The following is a 13,734-nucleotide window of genomic DNA, read 5'->3' as shown; positions in this document are numbered from 1 at the left end:
GAATTCAAGGTCTCTACGCAACATCGCGTATATTATTTATGAACGCTAACATCTAGTTGGCTTATAAAATAGTAAATCGTTAGCAATCCATCATGGGGCAACTCTGCAAGGCTATTTTTTGTCCGTCAAACGCGAAGAATACTCGGAATAGACGTTGGCGGAAAGACATCGGTGGGATTGGGGAAAGAACCATTCTTGATTCAAGGCCAATATTCTGAACAAAAAGCAACCTGAGATAAAACTATAAGCTACTGCTACCACCTAAAATGTAAGATTGCGAAAGGAGACAACTGAAAAATAACGAAAACAAGACGATAAAAAACAAACAAAAACACAACAGACCGTGCTCCCTCGACTTTCAACGAAAAAGGAAGAAGCTCGAGGTGAAATCACATTTTAGCTTTACGATCGGAATGATACGTTTGTTTTTAAAAGGACTAGAGGGTATTTTCCAATACAGGGGGATAGCTGGAGAACGGGGAGGGGAGGGGAGTGGACTAAACTATTACGTAATCAACCGAATTGTGTGTGTTATCGTTGAAACGAAGCGTTGGGATCAAGGTCCTATTAGGGCCAAAAGAAAATTAATATCACGATCACAGTTGAACGCCATGACCGCCTAACGGAAGCTCGACAAAGTCAATTGTTCCACAGCAGATTCGAGCTCGATAACGGGCCAAAGTCTTACGCGTTATCATGCCAACAACCTACGACGGTAAATACAAGAAAACATCGCATGATTTTATTTGCAATGACATTGGCCTGGCATATAATCACCTCATTATTATCATCGGTAACGATCAAGTGCCGAAGTCCAAGAGCTCGGAAGAGCTGAAAAGTGCGAGGCAGTGACGCGTGCTAGCGAAGGGTTAAAGATTGACTATTAAATAAAGCCTTTGCATCTACAGTAGTGCTACAAGTAATTACCAAAGGGACTGTGTAAGGCGTCGGATTCAAGTAGGGACGTAAATCCAAATATGAAGATCGTTCCTCCTCAGTGAAATGCATACCCTACAATTTTTTTTTTAGCATTAGGCATTAATTCAAACGAGACTTACCATGTAGGATTGATTTACCTGGAACGTAGGGTAGCGTGGATAATACATACGGAATGTCTCAAGAGACACTGGAGGCTGAGATGCGCTTCCTGTTGGCGAAGAACAGAATGCTTTTTCTTTAAGCAGGATTTTCAGTTGGCTCCTTAGGATCAATCCGCGCAACATCCCGAAGCTGGTCTGCTTGCCCTGCGGACCAGCAAACCGATCTTCGAATATCACTGGGAATCCTTGATGGCGGGTTTCTTCCAACACGCTCAGGATAGTAGACACACGCTCGACTTCCTTGAGAACAACAACAGGCTTGCTCATGATATCGCGAGCCTGTGTGCCGTGGCAGAGAGGAGGCGATGACCATGGCAACATTGGCAGTCCAGCTAATTGCACATTCATGTCGTATATTCCCTGTAGAAATAAAGAAAATCCGTCAAAGCAATTTTAATTAAGCGTCACACGCCATAAAATGAATCTTTTAAGCTACAAACCGCGTTAAAGCAATCTCCTACAAGCTTAGCTGTTAATAAAGTAAGCATGAGACCTAATCCGAGTGAGAGATTTCCTGTTGTTTCGATTAGAATCACAGCCAATGAGAGTGTAACTCTGGCTATTCCGCCCAGCTGTGAAGCTGCACCGATTAAAGCATATTTTCCGGGATCTGCCCATGCCTGCATAAAAGGGACAGAAATTATTAGGAACTGTCATAGATTTAAGATTGGTTTTCCGCCAAAGCTTACAGCTCCTTCGGTTAATCGATAGAGACCAAGGCCGACCAGGCGGCCCCAAGCTGCACCGGAGAGGAGGGCCGGAATAAAGATCCCGCTTGAAATGCTGAGTCCGTACGTCCAGCACGCAAGGAAAACATAAGTTATAAAAAATAATCCTACCGACAACGGATTGTGTGTGCCTGCATATTTCAAAACGTATTATAACTCCTCATTCCATTTGATTTACTAAAGATTTACCAGACCTGGTTGGTCGTGAAACAGGGCACGCACGCTAGCTTCAGGCGTTTGGAACCACATCGCAGCTACTGCATTGAATTGGCCGTCTTCGCAAAACATCTGTGGAAAACAAAACGACTTAGGTGAGATTGGTGGGTTAGTTTGATTCAGACTCTGTAGCCTACCTGGATTGGGAAATCGATATCGTCTTTTGCACCAAGTGGTTTGCAATCATTTACACAATAAATCATTACGAAGCCAGCGGTGACGGTGACACAGCAAACAACAATTACTTCCAAGACTTTCGCCCAACGGCTAAATATAAATCTAGTGATAGAAAAGGTATAATATTAAAGACAGGAACGACAACGGTCGTTTTTTCTTTAGATTACCGTCGGCGAAAAACACTTATATGATAATTCATCTGATTGAAAAGTGCCCCAATGAGTCCTCCAATGATGCCCATTCCTATAAAAATGGGTAATTCCAACAAAGTAAAAGGAATGTCTGGGAACTTTCCGAAGTTGAGCAATCCGTCATAAGCTAACTGACCTTTAAAGACAATAGAAAAAAGGTAAGTCTTTTGAAAGATTTCAAACCAGGAAACAGGTAATACCTATTTGGCCATGATATGCGCTGAGAACAACATTCAACGTGAATGCAGATACCATTGAACAAAAAAATATTCTCCAAGTCATATTTTGGTTCCAAAAACTTGAACCCTCTTCAAGACTAAATAATACACCCCCTGTGGTAATATATCGTATTATTATAATCGACAAGTAAATGTGAAGATATTATAAATATTACCAACTGGTGCCCCGAAAGCAGCAGCAACACCAGCTGCCGCACCCCCGGTTACAAAATCGCGCTTTTCTTGATCACAGCGAAACTCTTTTAAAATTCCAAAATCGAAACCTAAAGAGGTAGTTTTTCCTTGCGATAATCCAGCAGCTACAGCCGCACCAGAATGAACCATAGGACCTTCCTATAATATTAACGTGAATTTGTAACCATGTCACTGTAAGTTATTCACGTTACGTGAATGCATACATACCTTTCCTACGGCTAAACCACCTAACACAGAACATGTTACACCGGCTGCTTTGACGAACAGAGTTTTCAGCCGATGTAAACGATGTACATTAATACCATTTAAATAACATTTAACTAACGGAATGCCACTGCCTGCAGCCACTGGTTCGCCATATGTGACCAACAATGACGCAATTAAAGCAAAACCACAACTAATACCCAACCATTGTAGGTATGGAATGTACAGACAATTTTCAGTAACACACTTATCAATATCTGTAAAGAAAGAATATTATTAGCAACATACCAGGATTTTTTGTTTGTTTACCATATGGCTATCTTACATTTCTTCAAAAATCCATATTTGAGTTTTGTGATTTCAACTACACATATGTCAATTGCGCAGGCAATTAGTGCAGTACAAACTCCAATAAAAAATACAACAATCCATCGAGTGACCCCTTGCTTTGTTAGGGAAGATGGAGTTTTTTTGGAGTATTCTTCTTTAAATACTCTACTTTCCCATGGTTCATAATCTAAGCTCTATCACACAAAATGTTGCTTCTTGTAAAACATTATAGTATTAGGAAACTAAATTGATATACTTCAAACTGCGATGAAAGTGTGGTTAGCATTTCTGGTGGAAGTCTTCTAAACGTAACACTTTGCCTTCCAGGCATTTCTGGTTCTCGATTATTTTCCGGTAGAGGAACTGCCTGTAAATTTTTTTTACATAAATTAAACATCTGGACAAAATTTTACGACTTCGTACTCCATTGATGCTTCCATAACTGACATGTCGATCTCGACTTCGTAGCTGAAAATGCGACGAATCATAAATTATAGCACCATCAGCACTATTCGAGGGCAAACCTTGATTGGGTTTCAAACGCTGGCCATTCATTAAGGTTTCAGTTTCAGTATCCATTTCTTAGCACGAACACGTGCATCAGACACCCACTTTTTCTTAACAGCCAGACAGCAACAGGGAGAACAGCAAATGTCAGACGCAAGCGGATCACAGATCAAACGAAATAAGCAAATACTCGAATTATTTAGGGCCGCACTAGCAACCGAAAATGTGCCAGGATGTGCATTGACCGTTGGCCGTGTGAATGTGTGATTGTGTGATTCGTTCAATTGGGCCATCTTTGGCTGCTCTTAGCCCTTGGCCAACTATTCTTCTAGTAAGACTAGTTTAACGCGTTTGTGTTATATTATTGACGAGAGGAAAACAACTTATATGGAACATTACGTTGTGCAACAGAAAGGGGCAGATATTAACATTTCAATCAATGACTCCACTGAAAACAAATATTTAATGGAGGCACTGCGCCTTGTGACAGCACTAATATACCGTTTAAACAATCTTATAAGATAAAAACAAATGAACAAAAAGGAAACGTCCGTTTGAATGCGTTGTTAACAGCGCTTGACCCCATTTTTTGTAAGAAGTTTGACCCGCAGTTTCTCAGGACGTCCACATTCAACAACTATGACAACTAGTTCGAATTCGTTTCAAAGCAAATGTGAAGAAATTTGAAGAATTGTTAAAAGTTATTTAACAGTACATAATGCAGTCGATATAAAGCGATCACAATTAACTACGTTTTTACAGTTTAATCAATTTTGTGATGTAAGAAAAAATGTCCTGAAATCATAAGATCCTCTAGGCGAAGTCGAGAAAGCTATAAGGTAGCATCGGAATTGCTGCTAGCTTCAGTCGAGGCTGCTCCCTTTGCACGGCAGCAGGGATTCCGTTTACGACACAATGCTGCAATACTAAATTTCGTACTGAAATGGAAGGTAAATTCGTTAAAGCGTCCTTTATCACGAATAGAAATAGATTTGGCAATACGAACAACGCACCTGTCCAAATCAATAGCCTGTTGGATGGTAGATGGAATAGGAAGACCTTTCGTTTCTGGTAGCAACAAAGTAAAAACTCCAATAATCAAACTGATAGCCCCAAAAATAACGTAAGGAAGACTGCGGTTCACCACTCCCTATAAAAAAGACAAGAAACTTCGACTATTTTGTATAGTACATTTTTAAACTAAAATTTCTTTTTACCATAGCTGCAATGTATGGGGCAATAATAGCTCCAACTTTTCCACTCGTAGAGCACAAAGCGATGGTTATACCTAAGGAATAATTCTTTTTAAATATATAACATTCATTTGGACCTGTTTGACTTCATACCTCGGGAAACGGTCGGAAAGAGCTCAAATGTAAAGACATTATTTGCTACCGTTAACATTGAAGTACAGAATTTGCCCATGAGCGAAAATACGACAATAACGGTACTGTACTCTGGATATACAATAAAAAATGCATGATCATATATAACAAAGAGCAATTAATAAGTTAGTGATATAATATTTTTAAATTTCATTTACCTTTAGAAATTAATCCGGCTACGAGACAGAACGATCCCCCAGCTAATAACGTGAAGTTAAGGACAAGTCTTCTTCCAATGTAATCCAAAGCAAACATTCCACTTACGTAAGCGGGAATTTCCACCAATCTACAAATTTCGAAAAGAGATTGTAGTTTCCGTCGGTTAACAGCTGATAAATGGCTACTAAGTACCGCTAACAATTTATGTGCTCAATTATAATTAACTTACATGACTAAAATATAGTTGAAATGAACGTCGGCGGACAAATTGGACGCAGCGTACGATAGCCCATAATAGCACAAGAACTGAGCAAGCCTACACAGATAATGACATTAAGATAATGACAAAAGTTCGTCCGATTATTTCAATCACGCTGAATATACCATGTGGCGCAGAGGATTAGAAGACGTATCAGCAGAGTTCCCGTCTTTAAAACTTGTGCTGCTGAGCTCAGGGGATTTGAATCATGAGCAGCAGGAGCGGGTGGGGCTCCTTCGGCTTCAGTTGCTTTTGAAGAGTCATCGGAAGGAAGGGCCAGCAAGTAAGCAGGAATGATTTTCTTGTTTAATTTTGCTGCTCTTTCATAGATTTCCTTGGCTTCAGGATATCTTTTCTTAACCGTCAGCCAACGAGTAGATTCAGGCAAAATGCTAATCAAGAAAATCGTCAACAATTGGAGCTATGCATAATGAAGATAACAGAACATGAATGGAACTTACAAATAGGTAACTACCATTGATCCCATCGGCACAAAAAGGCACAGCTGCAATATTATCCAATCACGGATAAAATATGCCAGTAATCCGCTGATAAGATTTCCAATGGATTGAAAGCAATAGATGAGGCAAATGAATTTGATTCGCATTACTGGAGCTTGTGCTTCCAATCCTTCATAAACCATGAATGTCACATGAAAATGTTTTCTCAAATACTAAAATTCTTAATTTTCTTACCCCAAATAATGAGGGCTTGTAATACAGCAACTCCTCCCATACCCGTAAGAAATCGAAGCGCTGCAAACCCGTCAAAATTGGGAGCGAAGCACGAACCTATGCCAAAGGCCGCCATCCACGTCCCCAGTACAACAACTGCCGTGCGTCGTCCGATTCTGGAAAAGATTCATAATTGAAAAATAAATGTCTAAGCTACGCTACGTTCCTTCGTGGAACTGCGTACTTACAAATCGGGCAACGGACCGAGGAAAAAAGCACCCAATAAAATTCCCAACATTGTGATAAACGAACCAAAGGTTATCTTCCATGATTCACCGCACACGAGAAGGTACTGCGCAAAAAAATGTTTGAACTCAATTAACTTGTACAATATTTGCATGTTTAAATAGGCAACTGTATCTTACGTCAGTAACGATTGTTCTTGTAAAGACAGACTTGTCGAAAATCCAGCTGTGGCAGGTGGCATTGGCCGTGTAATTTTGATATGCACACTCCGGGGTGGTAGCATTCGGTATGATATCAAAATCCTGGTAGCTACAGCGCCATGCACGAGGAGTTTTAAGAAGACTGTTGAGGGCAGTTCCGTTTAACCAATCGGCTTTGTACTCTGGGTCAATTGGATCATCGCAACCCTCAACAAAACACCTGTCCGCGCATAAAATGAGCACACATTATTCCAAGGATAAAAAAGAACAGCAGAAATATGTGGTACAAGGCATTTCCTATTTCATTCGTTATTTATATTCTTTGAATTTAAAATGTTACCTGTGAGCAGGTACGGCTCCCACAAAGACGTAAATTAGGATACACGACGTTGGAAACAGCAAGCCATATCCGATGCCAAAAAGGTACTTGATTTGAAACCATCCCATTTTGCCTAAATGACCGAAGATTATATCCGCGTTAAAAGCATCGCCAGGGTCGCCATCGTCAGAAGTGTTAGATGGTGATCCGTCTTGATTTGGAGGCTTCTCATTTTCAATCGGCTTCGGAGCACCCATCGTCTAACGTTTGAGTTTGGCACTGCTTTACGTCCTTCTCCTCGGGGTGTTTGACGAGAACTGGGTCCTACGCGGCAAGCCAGCCAAAACACGAAAGGTCCTGTTGGCGAAACTCGTCGCAGTATTTATTAGTGGCCCGGCCACCCGAAATGCCGGCGCGTGATCACAAGGTCCCGACTTAGTCGTCGCAATACATTGTAAATACATGCATACTAAACATGGCTTATCTCGGTGATTCAGATTGTCTTTTTCTTTTCATGTACCAATAGTAGTTTGGAGAGACATGCGCGTACTTTTGTTACACTATTGCTACCGGCCACCTCGCACTTCCTACTTAATATTTAATAAGGATCTTGGCACTGCAACCACGGAAGCATGTCAGGGCAAGCAATTAAGAGTGCCACTCGTGATTCCTTATAAGCAATCAATCCATTTTCTATTAGGTCAAACATTTTTAACCTATAAACGATTAACATTTTGACGTACTTCAAAATAACTGGAGAACGGAAACTAAAAACAAGCGATGCGAAGAGCTATATAGTTTTTACATTACGTATTGGGGGCATGGGGTAGCGGGGTTGTCAGATGGAATTAGTACTCGTATTCAATGCGATCGTACTTTGTTGTTGCCTTTTACGGATGCATCCGAATGGATCAAGTGTTTTTCTTAGTGAGAAAGTAACGTGCTAATTTAGCTGCTAACTAATGCTTAAATTGATTACTTACAGTTCCCTGTCTTTGGCGTCCTGAATGGTTGCTGGTATCGGAAGATTTTTTGTCTCTGGTAGCATTAAACTCAGCATTCCGACAGTGAGATTTATGCCTCCGAAAAGAACGTAAGGAAGGCTACTGTCTGCTGCACCCTGTTGAACAGATGAAATTGATTTAATTTATTATGTATTTTCGGTGACTGAAACGGAGAGGTTAACCATTGCAGACATAATTGGAGCAAAGATTCCGCCCATTTTTCCCATCGTCGAACACAGTCCGATGGTGAGGCCCCGCGAAGCAGTAGGAAATAATTCAGCAGTAATCACGTTAACTGTCACAAGCTGCATCGAAATAAAGAACTTGCCGACCAGCGAGAAGCCCACAATTAATTCGTAATGATCTAGAGTGTTAACATAAAGTGCACTTTCATTTTCTGGCTAAAACAATACTGGAATGATAACAACTAAGGCTCTCTTTACCATGTGGCACGAGACCGGCTAGGAGACAGGATGTTCCTCCAAGCATTAAAGTTATGTTGATAACCGACCTTCGTCCTAGTAAATCCACTGCAAACATGCCAATCACATAGGCAGGAATCTCTACTAATCTGAAAATAATTTACGTATCCTCAATGAAATGGGAATCTAAGACAGAGACGGTTATAGGTTAGCTTTGAAACTTGCCATACATGGTCAATATAAAGTTAAGATGAACATCATTAGACAGGTTCGAAGCTGAATAGGACAGACCGTAATAAGACAACATAGCAGACGCCCTATTTGATGAAAAACAAATTCAATAAAACCGTTTGTTAATACTTAAACTTAGATACGTATTTACCAGGTACAAAAGAGGATCAGCAATCGCTTCAGCAAACAGGGTGTTTTAAAAATATGCCATATGGATATCCAGGGGCTAGCGTCTTCCGGACTATTATACGAAGGACTACTGCCTCCTACTGCAAGACATTCCAGTGGATCAGCCACCGGAATCAGCAACAAATGCGGAGGTATTTCCCTGTTATTAAGCAGGGCTGCTCGCTCATAGATCTTCTTGGCTTCGTCGTACCTTTTCTTGACAGTCAGCCATCGAGTTGATTCCGGAAGCACACTGTCAACAAAGACTGAAGCTGTTGCAAAGTCATTCGAACAGAGCCGATCAATGTTTTTCTTTCAGTTTTACTTACAAGAAGTAAGTGACGGTCACAGTCATCGGGACGAAAAGATAGAGTTGTAACGTAACCCAGTCGCGAACAAGGTAGGCCAGCAGACCGGTCAACAAATTACCTAGCGACTGGAAACAGTAAATAACGAAGATGAATTTGACCCGCACTTTTGATGCCATGGCTTCTACACCTATAATTTTTAAACAAGTATATTAATATATGGTAATGGCTAAACAATGGTATAGTTTTTAATAATAAATACTAACCCCAAATTGCCAGAGCTTGCATAAGAGCAATACAACCCATACCGTTAAGAAAGCGAAGTAGGGCAAATTCTTCGTAGTTACGTGAGAATGATAATCCAATGCCAAACACACTCATCCATACACTCAAAATTAAAACAGATTTACGGCGTCCAATTCTGTGCAAAATACGTATACGTCAAAACAAGTATTCGATTAAATTAGATGTAAATACAAACATGTCTGGTAAAGGCCCGAGAAAAAATGCACCGACCATAATGCCTCCCATCGTAAGAGAAGAAACAAACGTGGGTTTCCAAGAATCTTTGCAAACTAAAAGAAACTAAAGTACAACGAGAAATTTGAAATTAATGACAAAATGAGAAAAACCATGATTAAATTATTACATCAGTTACAATTGTGCTAGTGAAAATGGATTTATCGAAAATCCAGCCATTGCAGACATCGTTGGTGGTGATGTTGGCACAGTCGGACAAAATGGCGAACTTGGGAAATTCACATTGCCATTTTTCGCGTTACTATGCAGGTCCATAATGACAGTTGCATCCATCCATTCCGCCAAATATTGTGGACTAATACTATCGTCACAACCATCTACAAAACATCTTTTGACAAACGTTTTTTTTTTTATACAATAGTGGAAACATAACAGAAAAGCGTAAATACCTGTGAGCCGGCGTGGCCCCCGTAAAATTGAAGACAAGAATGGTGGCCGTTGGAAAAAGGACAGCGTAAGCGAGACAGATGAAAAATCGAAACTGAAACCAACCGGTACTGCCTAGATGAACGAGAATAGCATCAGCATCAAAAGCTGCATCACTTTTCGAGCTGCTGCAAGCAACATCTCGTTCGCCTGACTTCATTGCCACTGCTTATTGGCGAACAGATTAACTATCAATCGAAAACAGCTCATCTCTTTTTATATACGACTGGTCGTTTGAGTGATGAGTTGGCACCATACCTTCTGTGCCTTCATATTTTTTGACATCCTTATGAAACAACAAGTGCCTCAAGCATTTGACACTGGTGTCGGTCACCTTGACATTTAATGGCTCTCGGCATCCATTTTGTTCTACAGCAACTGATCCTATTTGCACAGTAACAGAAAAACCCCATTTTCGTGAAGCATCCACTGCTTTATTTTTACGAACAGGCAAAACCTGCTTGTGCAAGGACAAATGAGTGAGACTGCAACGATAGTACACCAAATTATTATCTATCATAAAAGCTAACCACTTTAGCATTTCATCATGACGTCTAGCATTTAATGAGACAAATAAAAGGGTAATAAATGACGAGAGCCGATGAAGAGGTTTTAAATTTTCTTTTACAACTAGCATCAAAGCACAAACTATAATTAATATCTAGTACTTCATGAACTCCAACTGATAGTATTGTTAAAAAGAAATTCTTCCTAAGCAATTGCGGCAACAATCCGTCTGTCGCATTAAAATCTACCGCCTCAAAAAGACTTTATGGCATTATATTGCAATATAATTTTGTCTCTATCACGTTTTGGCCAAAAATGTTTCATCGTTACCATTGCGTTAAATTGTTTGTGCGCATTAGTTTACATCTAGCAGCATCAACAGGAACCCCTTTTATGTTTTGTTTTTTTTAAAGAAGGGGGGGGGTAATTTTTTGTTGTGCAACGCTACATCCTTACAACTATGCTAGAACCATAAAGTAGTTTATATGATGCGAATAATGGGGATAATAGAGCTACACGTCGTTAGTTAAACTGAAATACAGCCTCTTTATTTCTCCTGTAAGGTAATGGTATGTTTGTTTTACTTCCCTGGCTTTGCACATGTCGACTGCCACTCTGTTTCCTGAATATAACCAGAATGTGCCGGTTTTTGGCGGCGGAGACTAGTTCTTGTAGAAAGTGACGCCAATCGGGTTGTAAAAGTTCTCTTTTGATTGAAATGATGACTTCATCACCACGTTTCCAATTCACACTAACAGCTACCGAGTGCCTAACGAGAACTTGCAGCGTAGCAGCTGTGGCACACAGAGTAGTCAAATTTAAGTAAAAGTTTCAAAGCTTACTAAATTAATTACGTACGTGAATATTTAAACACACATTTTGAAAAATAAGGAAGTTGCATTTATTGATTTTCCATCCAGTTTTCAGTTATCAGTTTTGGTGAAGTGAATCTTTCCCCTTCAATGGCAGTGTTTAAGGGACGAGTACGTCATCTGCAATTTCGAAGTTTTCTTATGATTCAAGTTCAACCAAACGTGTACCATACGAAAATAATGCACAACAATAGATGACAATATTTAGATAAATCATTTCGAGAAAAGTGTTCTATTCAACGAGTTATAACCATTCTTAAGTCAATAAGTTAAACCAAGAATTTGGTATCATTAACTGGCGGTCATCTGGGAAGGCTGAAAACAGAGCCAAATGTAATCTCCTGCGTATTTTTAAATGATTTATGCTCAACAGCAACGGTTGAACCTCTTATAATAAACAAGTTTTAGGGGTATGTTCAATAAAAATGGGAAAAGCCAAACTTGTTACGGCCTTCGAAAACGAAACGTTATTGAATCAAGTTCTGACGTCAACTTAATTACACCATGAACGCCAAATTAGTTGGGGAGGTGATAATCTCGTTGAAGTGGAGATGCTTTGCCGACGCCGTCAATCCTAAATTGTTTGTACCACTGACTGGGAAGAAAATAACCAGGAATGATGTTATCTTTACGATCTTGTTGGCAATGGGGTGTTCAATGAAACTATTTTCTAGTTTCAAGCCCGCTATATAATAATAAAATGCAAGTACCAATTGCTATAGAATTTCCCATAAAACATATGCAATCAACTACAAACATATATACGTATATGTGTGTGTATGTGTGTGTACCTGCAATATGCATGCACATTGTTAGGTCATTAACAGGACGGAACGTTTCTTTCAAAAATGCGCGTGAATACAGTTTCACGAGCTCATTTATGATTCGCAATTTATGTACAGTAATTATAATAAAACCGTAGTTAGATATAAACTTATAAAGGATGCGTTTAGCGGGCTGGTTGAACAGCAAATTGACCAAAGGTAGCTGGTGGTAAAGCAGGTAGTTTGTCTGCCTCCGCCACCATTCGCGGAGTCTCTGGCCAGTTGTCTTGCGGCTGTCCTTCTGCTACGAGACTAATCGAATCTTGGACAGGGCTAAAAATCACATTAGTTTCGACATTATCATTCTGCAATTGAGGTGGTGGTGGAGATGGTTGTGAAAGAGCCCAGGAGCCTTCCGACTGAGGAAACTCGTTTGCTGGAACATCAATCGCTGGTTCAGCAACAGGAATAGATGGAGGCATTGCAGAATTGATGGATGATCTCATCCAATAAGGGACCACTGCGAAAGGTCCTGTTGAAGCCAACTCATGCGAAACAGGCGGAATAATACCAGCGGCTTCGGATGTAGGATTCGGCTGATCCCACAACCCGGCGGCTGGAGCTTCTGGTGCAGGATTCTGTTGGTTCCACAACCCGGCGGCTGGAGCTTCTGGTGCAGGATTTGATTGATCCCACAATCCGGCGGCTGGGGCTCCAGAAGATGCGGAACTAGGAATTTCAGGCATTGTGGAAATAAGGTTCTCCGTAGTGGCGACTGATGAATGAGCGGATACGAAGGCCGTTTGTAGAGGCACAATTCGGGATCCGTAAGGGGGTTCGTAACTACGCGAAGACTCATACCGCATGTAATCAGGTTTAGCAATAGGCCTAAACAAACCAAACAAAAACACCAAATTTTCTGTGATGAAGCATTCGCTGAAAAATCTGCACCTCATAAGGAAATAATAACGCATTTCTTACATCCACGGGGAGGTATCCACTACAGGAGGTGATGGCATCATTCCACCGTACGGCATCGCTTCCGACCGTAGCAATAATTGCCAGCAAACGAAGAGCGTTGCCACAATACTACTCTTGTTAAACGACATCATCGTTTAGGTTTGCATAGGATACGTACCTGCAAAAAAAATTTTTTTTAATGATTTGTGTTCGTATTTCAGAATGAAAATGGTAAGCTACTTTTAAGTGACAGATGGGCTCTGCGTTGGTGTTGACGAATGCTTTGTCAACCACTAAACTAAGCAACCTTATATACTCAACGGACAAACGGACATTATTTCTCAACGACAAGGAAATCGAGAAAAACCAAAGTGAAAGTTTGGACTCGTGATTGCAAGTCTAA

At 40.4% G+C, this 13,734-nt stretch overlaps 4 protein-coding genes across 4 annotated transcripts; all 4 read right to left on the bottom strand.

The window, feature by feature from the left end:
- Positions 1 to 3: 3 nt before the first annotated feature.
- Positions 4 to 4,064, bottom strand: LOC130686895 (H(+)/Cl(-) exchange transporter 7-like). Its single transcript, XM_057510054.2, has 15 exons — positions 3,804 to 4,064; positions 3,637 to 3,747; positions 3,376 to 3,574; positions 3,054 to 3,307; positions 2,807 to 2,984; positions 2,613 to 2,744; positions 2,389 to 2,548; positions 2,182 to 2,323; positions 2,023 to 2,116; positions 1,790 to 1,959; positions 1,541 to 1,720; positions 1,077 to 1,460; positions 928 to 1,011; positions 778 to 858; positions 4 to 707 (listed from the first exon to the last, which is right to left on the bottom strand). The coding sequence occupies exons 1-15, from the start codon at positions 3,957 to 3,959 to the stop codon at positions 597 to 599; spliced, it is 2,436 nt and encodes an 811-aa protein (XP_057366037.1). The 5' UTR covers positions 3,960 to 4,064; the 3' UTR covers positions 4 to 596.
- A 164-nt stretch (positions 4,065 to 4,228) lies between these two features.
- Positions 4,229 to 7,497, bottom strand: LOC130686886 (solute carrier family 22 member 4-like). Its single transcript, XM_057510044.2, has 12 exons — positions 7,151 to 7,497; positions 6,790 to 7,030; positions 6,613 to 6,716; positions 6,386 to 6,540; positions 6,152 to 6,320; positions 5,816 to 6,082; positions 5,661 to 5,747; positions 5,431 to 5,558; positions 5,234 to 5,344; positions 5,105 to 5,175; positions 4,901 to 5,037; positions 4,229 to 4,825 (listed from the first exon to the last, which is right to left on the bottom strand). The coding sequence occupies exons 1-12, from the start codon at positions 7,384 to 7,386 to the stop codon at positions 4,720 to 4,722; spliced, it is 1,812 nt and encodes a 603-aa protein (XP_057366027.1). The 5' UTR covers positions 7,387 to 7,497; the 3' UTR covers positions 4,229 to 4,719.
- A 153-nt stretch (positions 7,498 to 7,650) lies between these two features.
- LOC130687065 (solute carrier family 22 member 4-like) lies at positions 7,651 to 10,492 on the bottom strand. The gene is given in 12 exon segments (XM_057510231.2): positions 7,651 to 8,052; positions 8,113 to 8,249; positions 8,316 to 8,497; positions 8,577 to 8,704; positions 8,786 to 8,872; positions 8,938 to 9,207; positions 9,284 to 9,452; positions 9,529 to 9,683; positions 9,744 to 9,847; positions 9,912 to 10,033; positions 10,036 to 10,130; positions 10,192 to 10,492. Coding segments are annotated over 12 exon segments (1,731 nt in total). The 5' UTR covers positions 10,389 to 10,492; the 3' UTR covers positions 7,651 to 7,967.
- A 1,974-nt stretch (positions 10,493 to 12,466) lies between these two features.
- On the bottom strand, positions 12,467 to 13,529 carry LOC130686628 (uncharacterized). Its single transcript, XM_057509760.2, has 2 exons — positions 13,353 to 13,529; positions 12,467 to 13,259 (listed from the first exon to the last, which is right to left on the bottom strand). Exons 1-2 carry the CDS (start codon positions 13,481 to 13,483, stop codon positions 12,557 to 12,559), a joined length of 834 nt encoding a protein of 277 aa, XP_057365743.1. The 5' UTR covers positions 13,484 to 13,529; the 3' UTR covers positions 12,467 to 12,556.
- Between the last annotated feature and the right edge of the window lie 205 nt (positions 13,530 to 13,734).

This window comes from Daphnia carinata, chromosome 2, assembly GCF_022539665.2.
Source record: "Daphnia carinata strain CSIRO-1 chromosome 2, CSIRO_AGI_Dcar_HiC_V3, whole genome shotgun sequence".
In the NCBI taxonomy this organism is placed as follows: Eukaryota; Metazoa; Arthropoda; class Branchiopoda; order Diplostraca; family Daphniidae; genus Daphnia; species Daphnia carinata.
The sequence above is the reverse complement of the archived record's forward strand: the minus strand, read 5'-3'. Positions and strand labels throughout refer to the sequence as shown.

Excerpts from the sequence above, each read along its gene's own strand:
- LOC130686895 (XM_057510054.2), bottom strand. The coding sequence starts at position 3,959 with ATGGATACTGAAACTGAAACCTTAATGAATGGCCAGCGTTTGAAACCC. Across the intron at positions 2,549-2,612 it reads CGCATATCATGGCCAAATAG|GTCAGTTAGCTTATGACGGA; the intron begins GTATTACCTGTT and ends TTGTCTTTAAAG. Across the intron at positions 1,461-1,540 it reads TAGGAGATTGCTTTAACGCG|GGAATATACGACATGAATGT; the intron begins GTTTGTAGCTTA and ends TTATTTCTACAG.
- LOC130686628 (XM_057509760.2), bottom strand. The coding sequence starts at position 13,483 with ATGATGTCGTTTAACAAGAGTAGTATTGTGGCAACGCTCTTCGTTTGC. Across the intron at positions 13,260-13,352 it reads GTGGATACCTCCCCGTGGAT|GCCTATTGCTAAACCTGATT; the intron begins GTAAGAAATGCG and ends TGGTTTGTTTAG.
- LOC130686886 (XM_057510044.2), bottom strand. The coding sequence starts at position 7,386 with ATGGGTGCTCCGAAGCCGATTGAAAATGAGAAGCCTCCAAATCAAGAC. Across the intron at positions 6,083-6,151 it reads TCAATGGTAGTTACCTATTT|CATTTTGCCTGAATCTACTC; the intron begins GTAAGTTCCATT and ends TTTCTTGATTAG. Across the intron at positions 4,826-4,900 it reads CAGGCTATTGATTTGGACAG|TACGAAATTTAGTATTGCAG; the intron begins GTGCGTTGTTCG and ends CTTCCATTTCAG.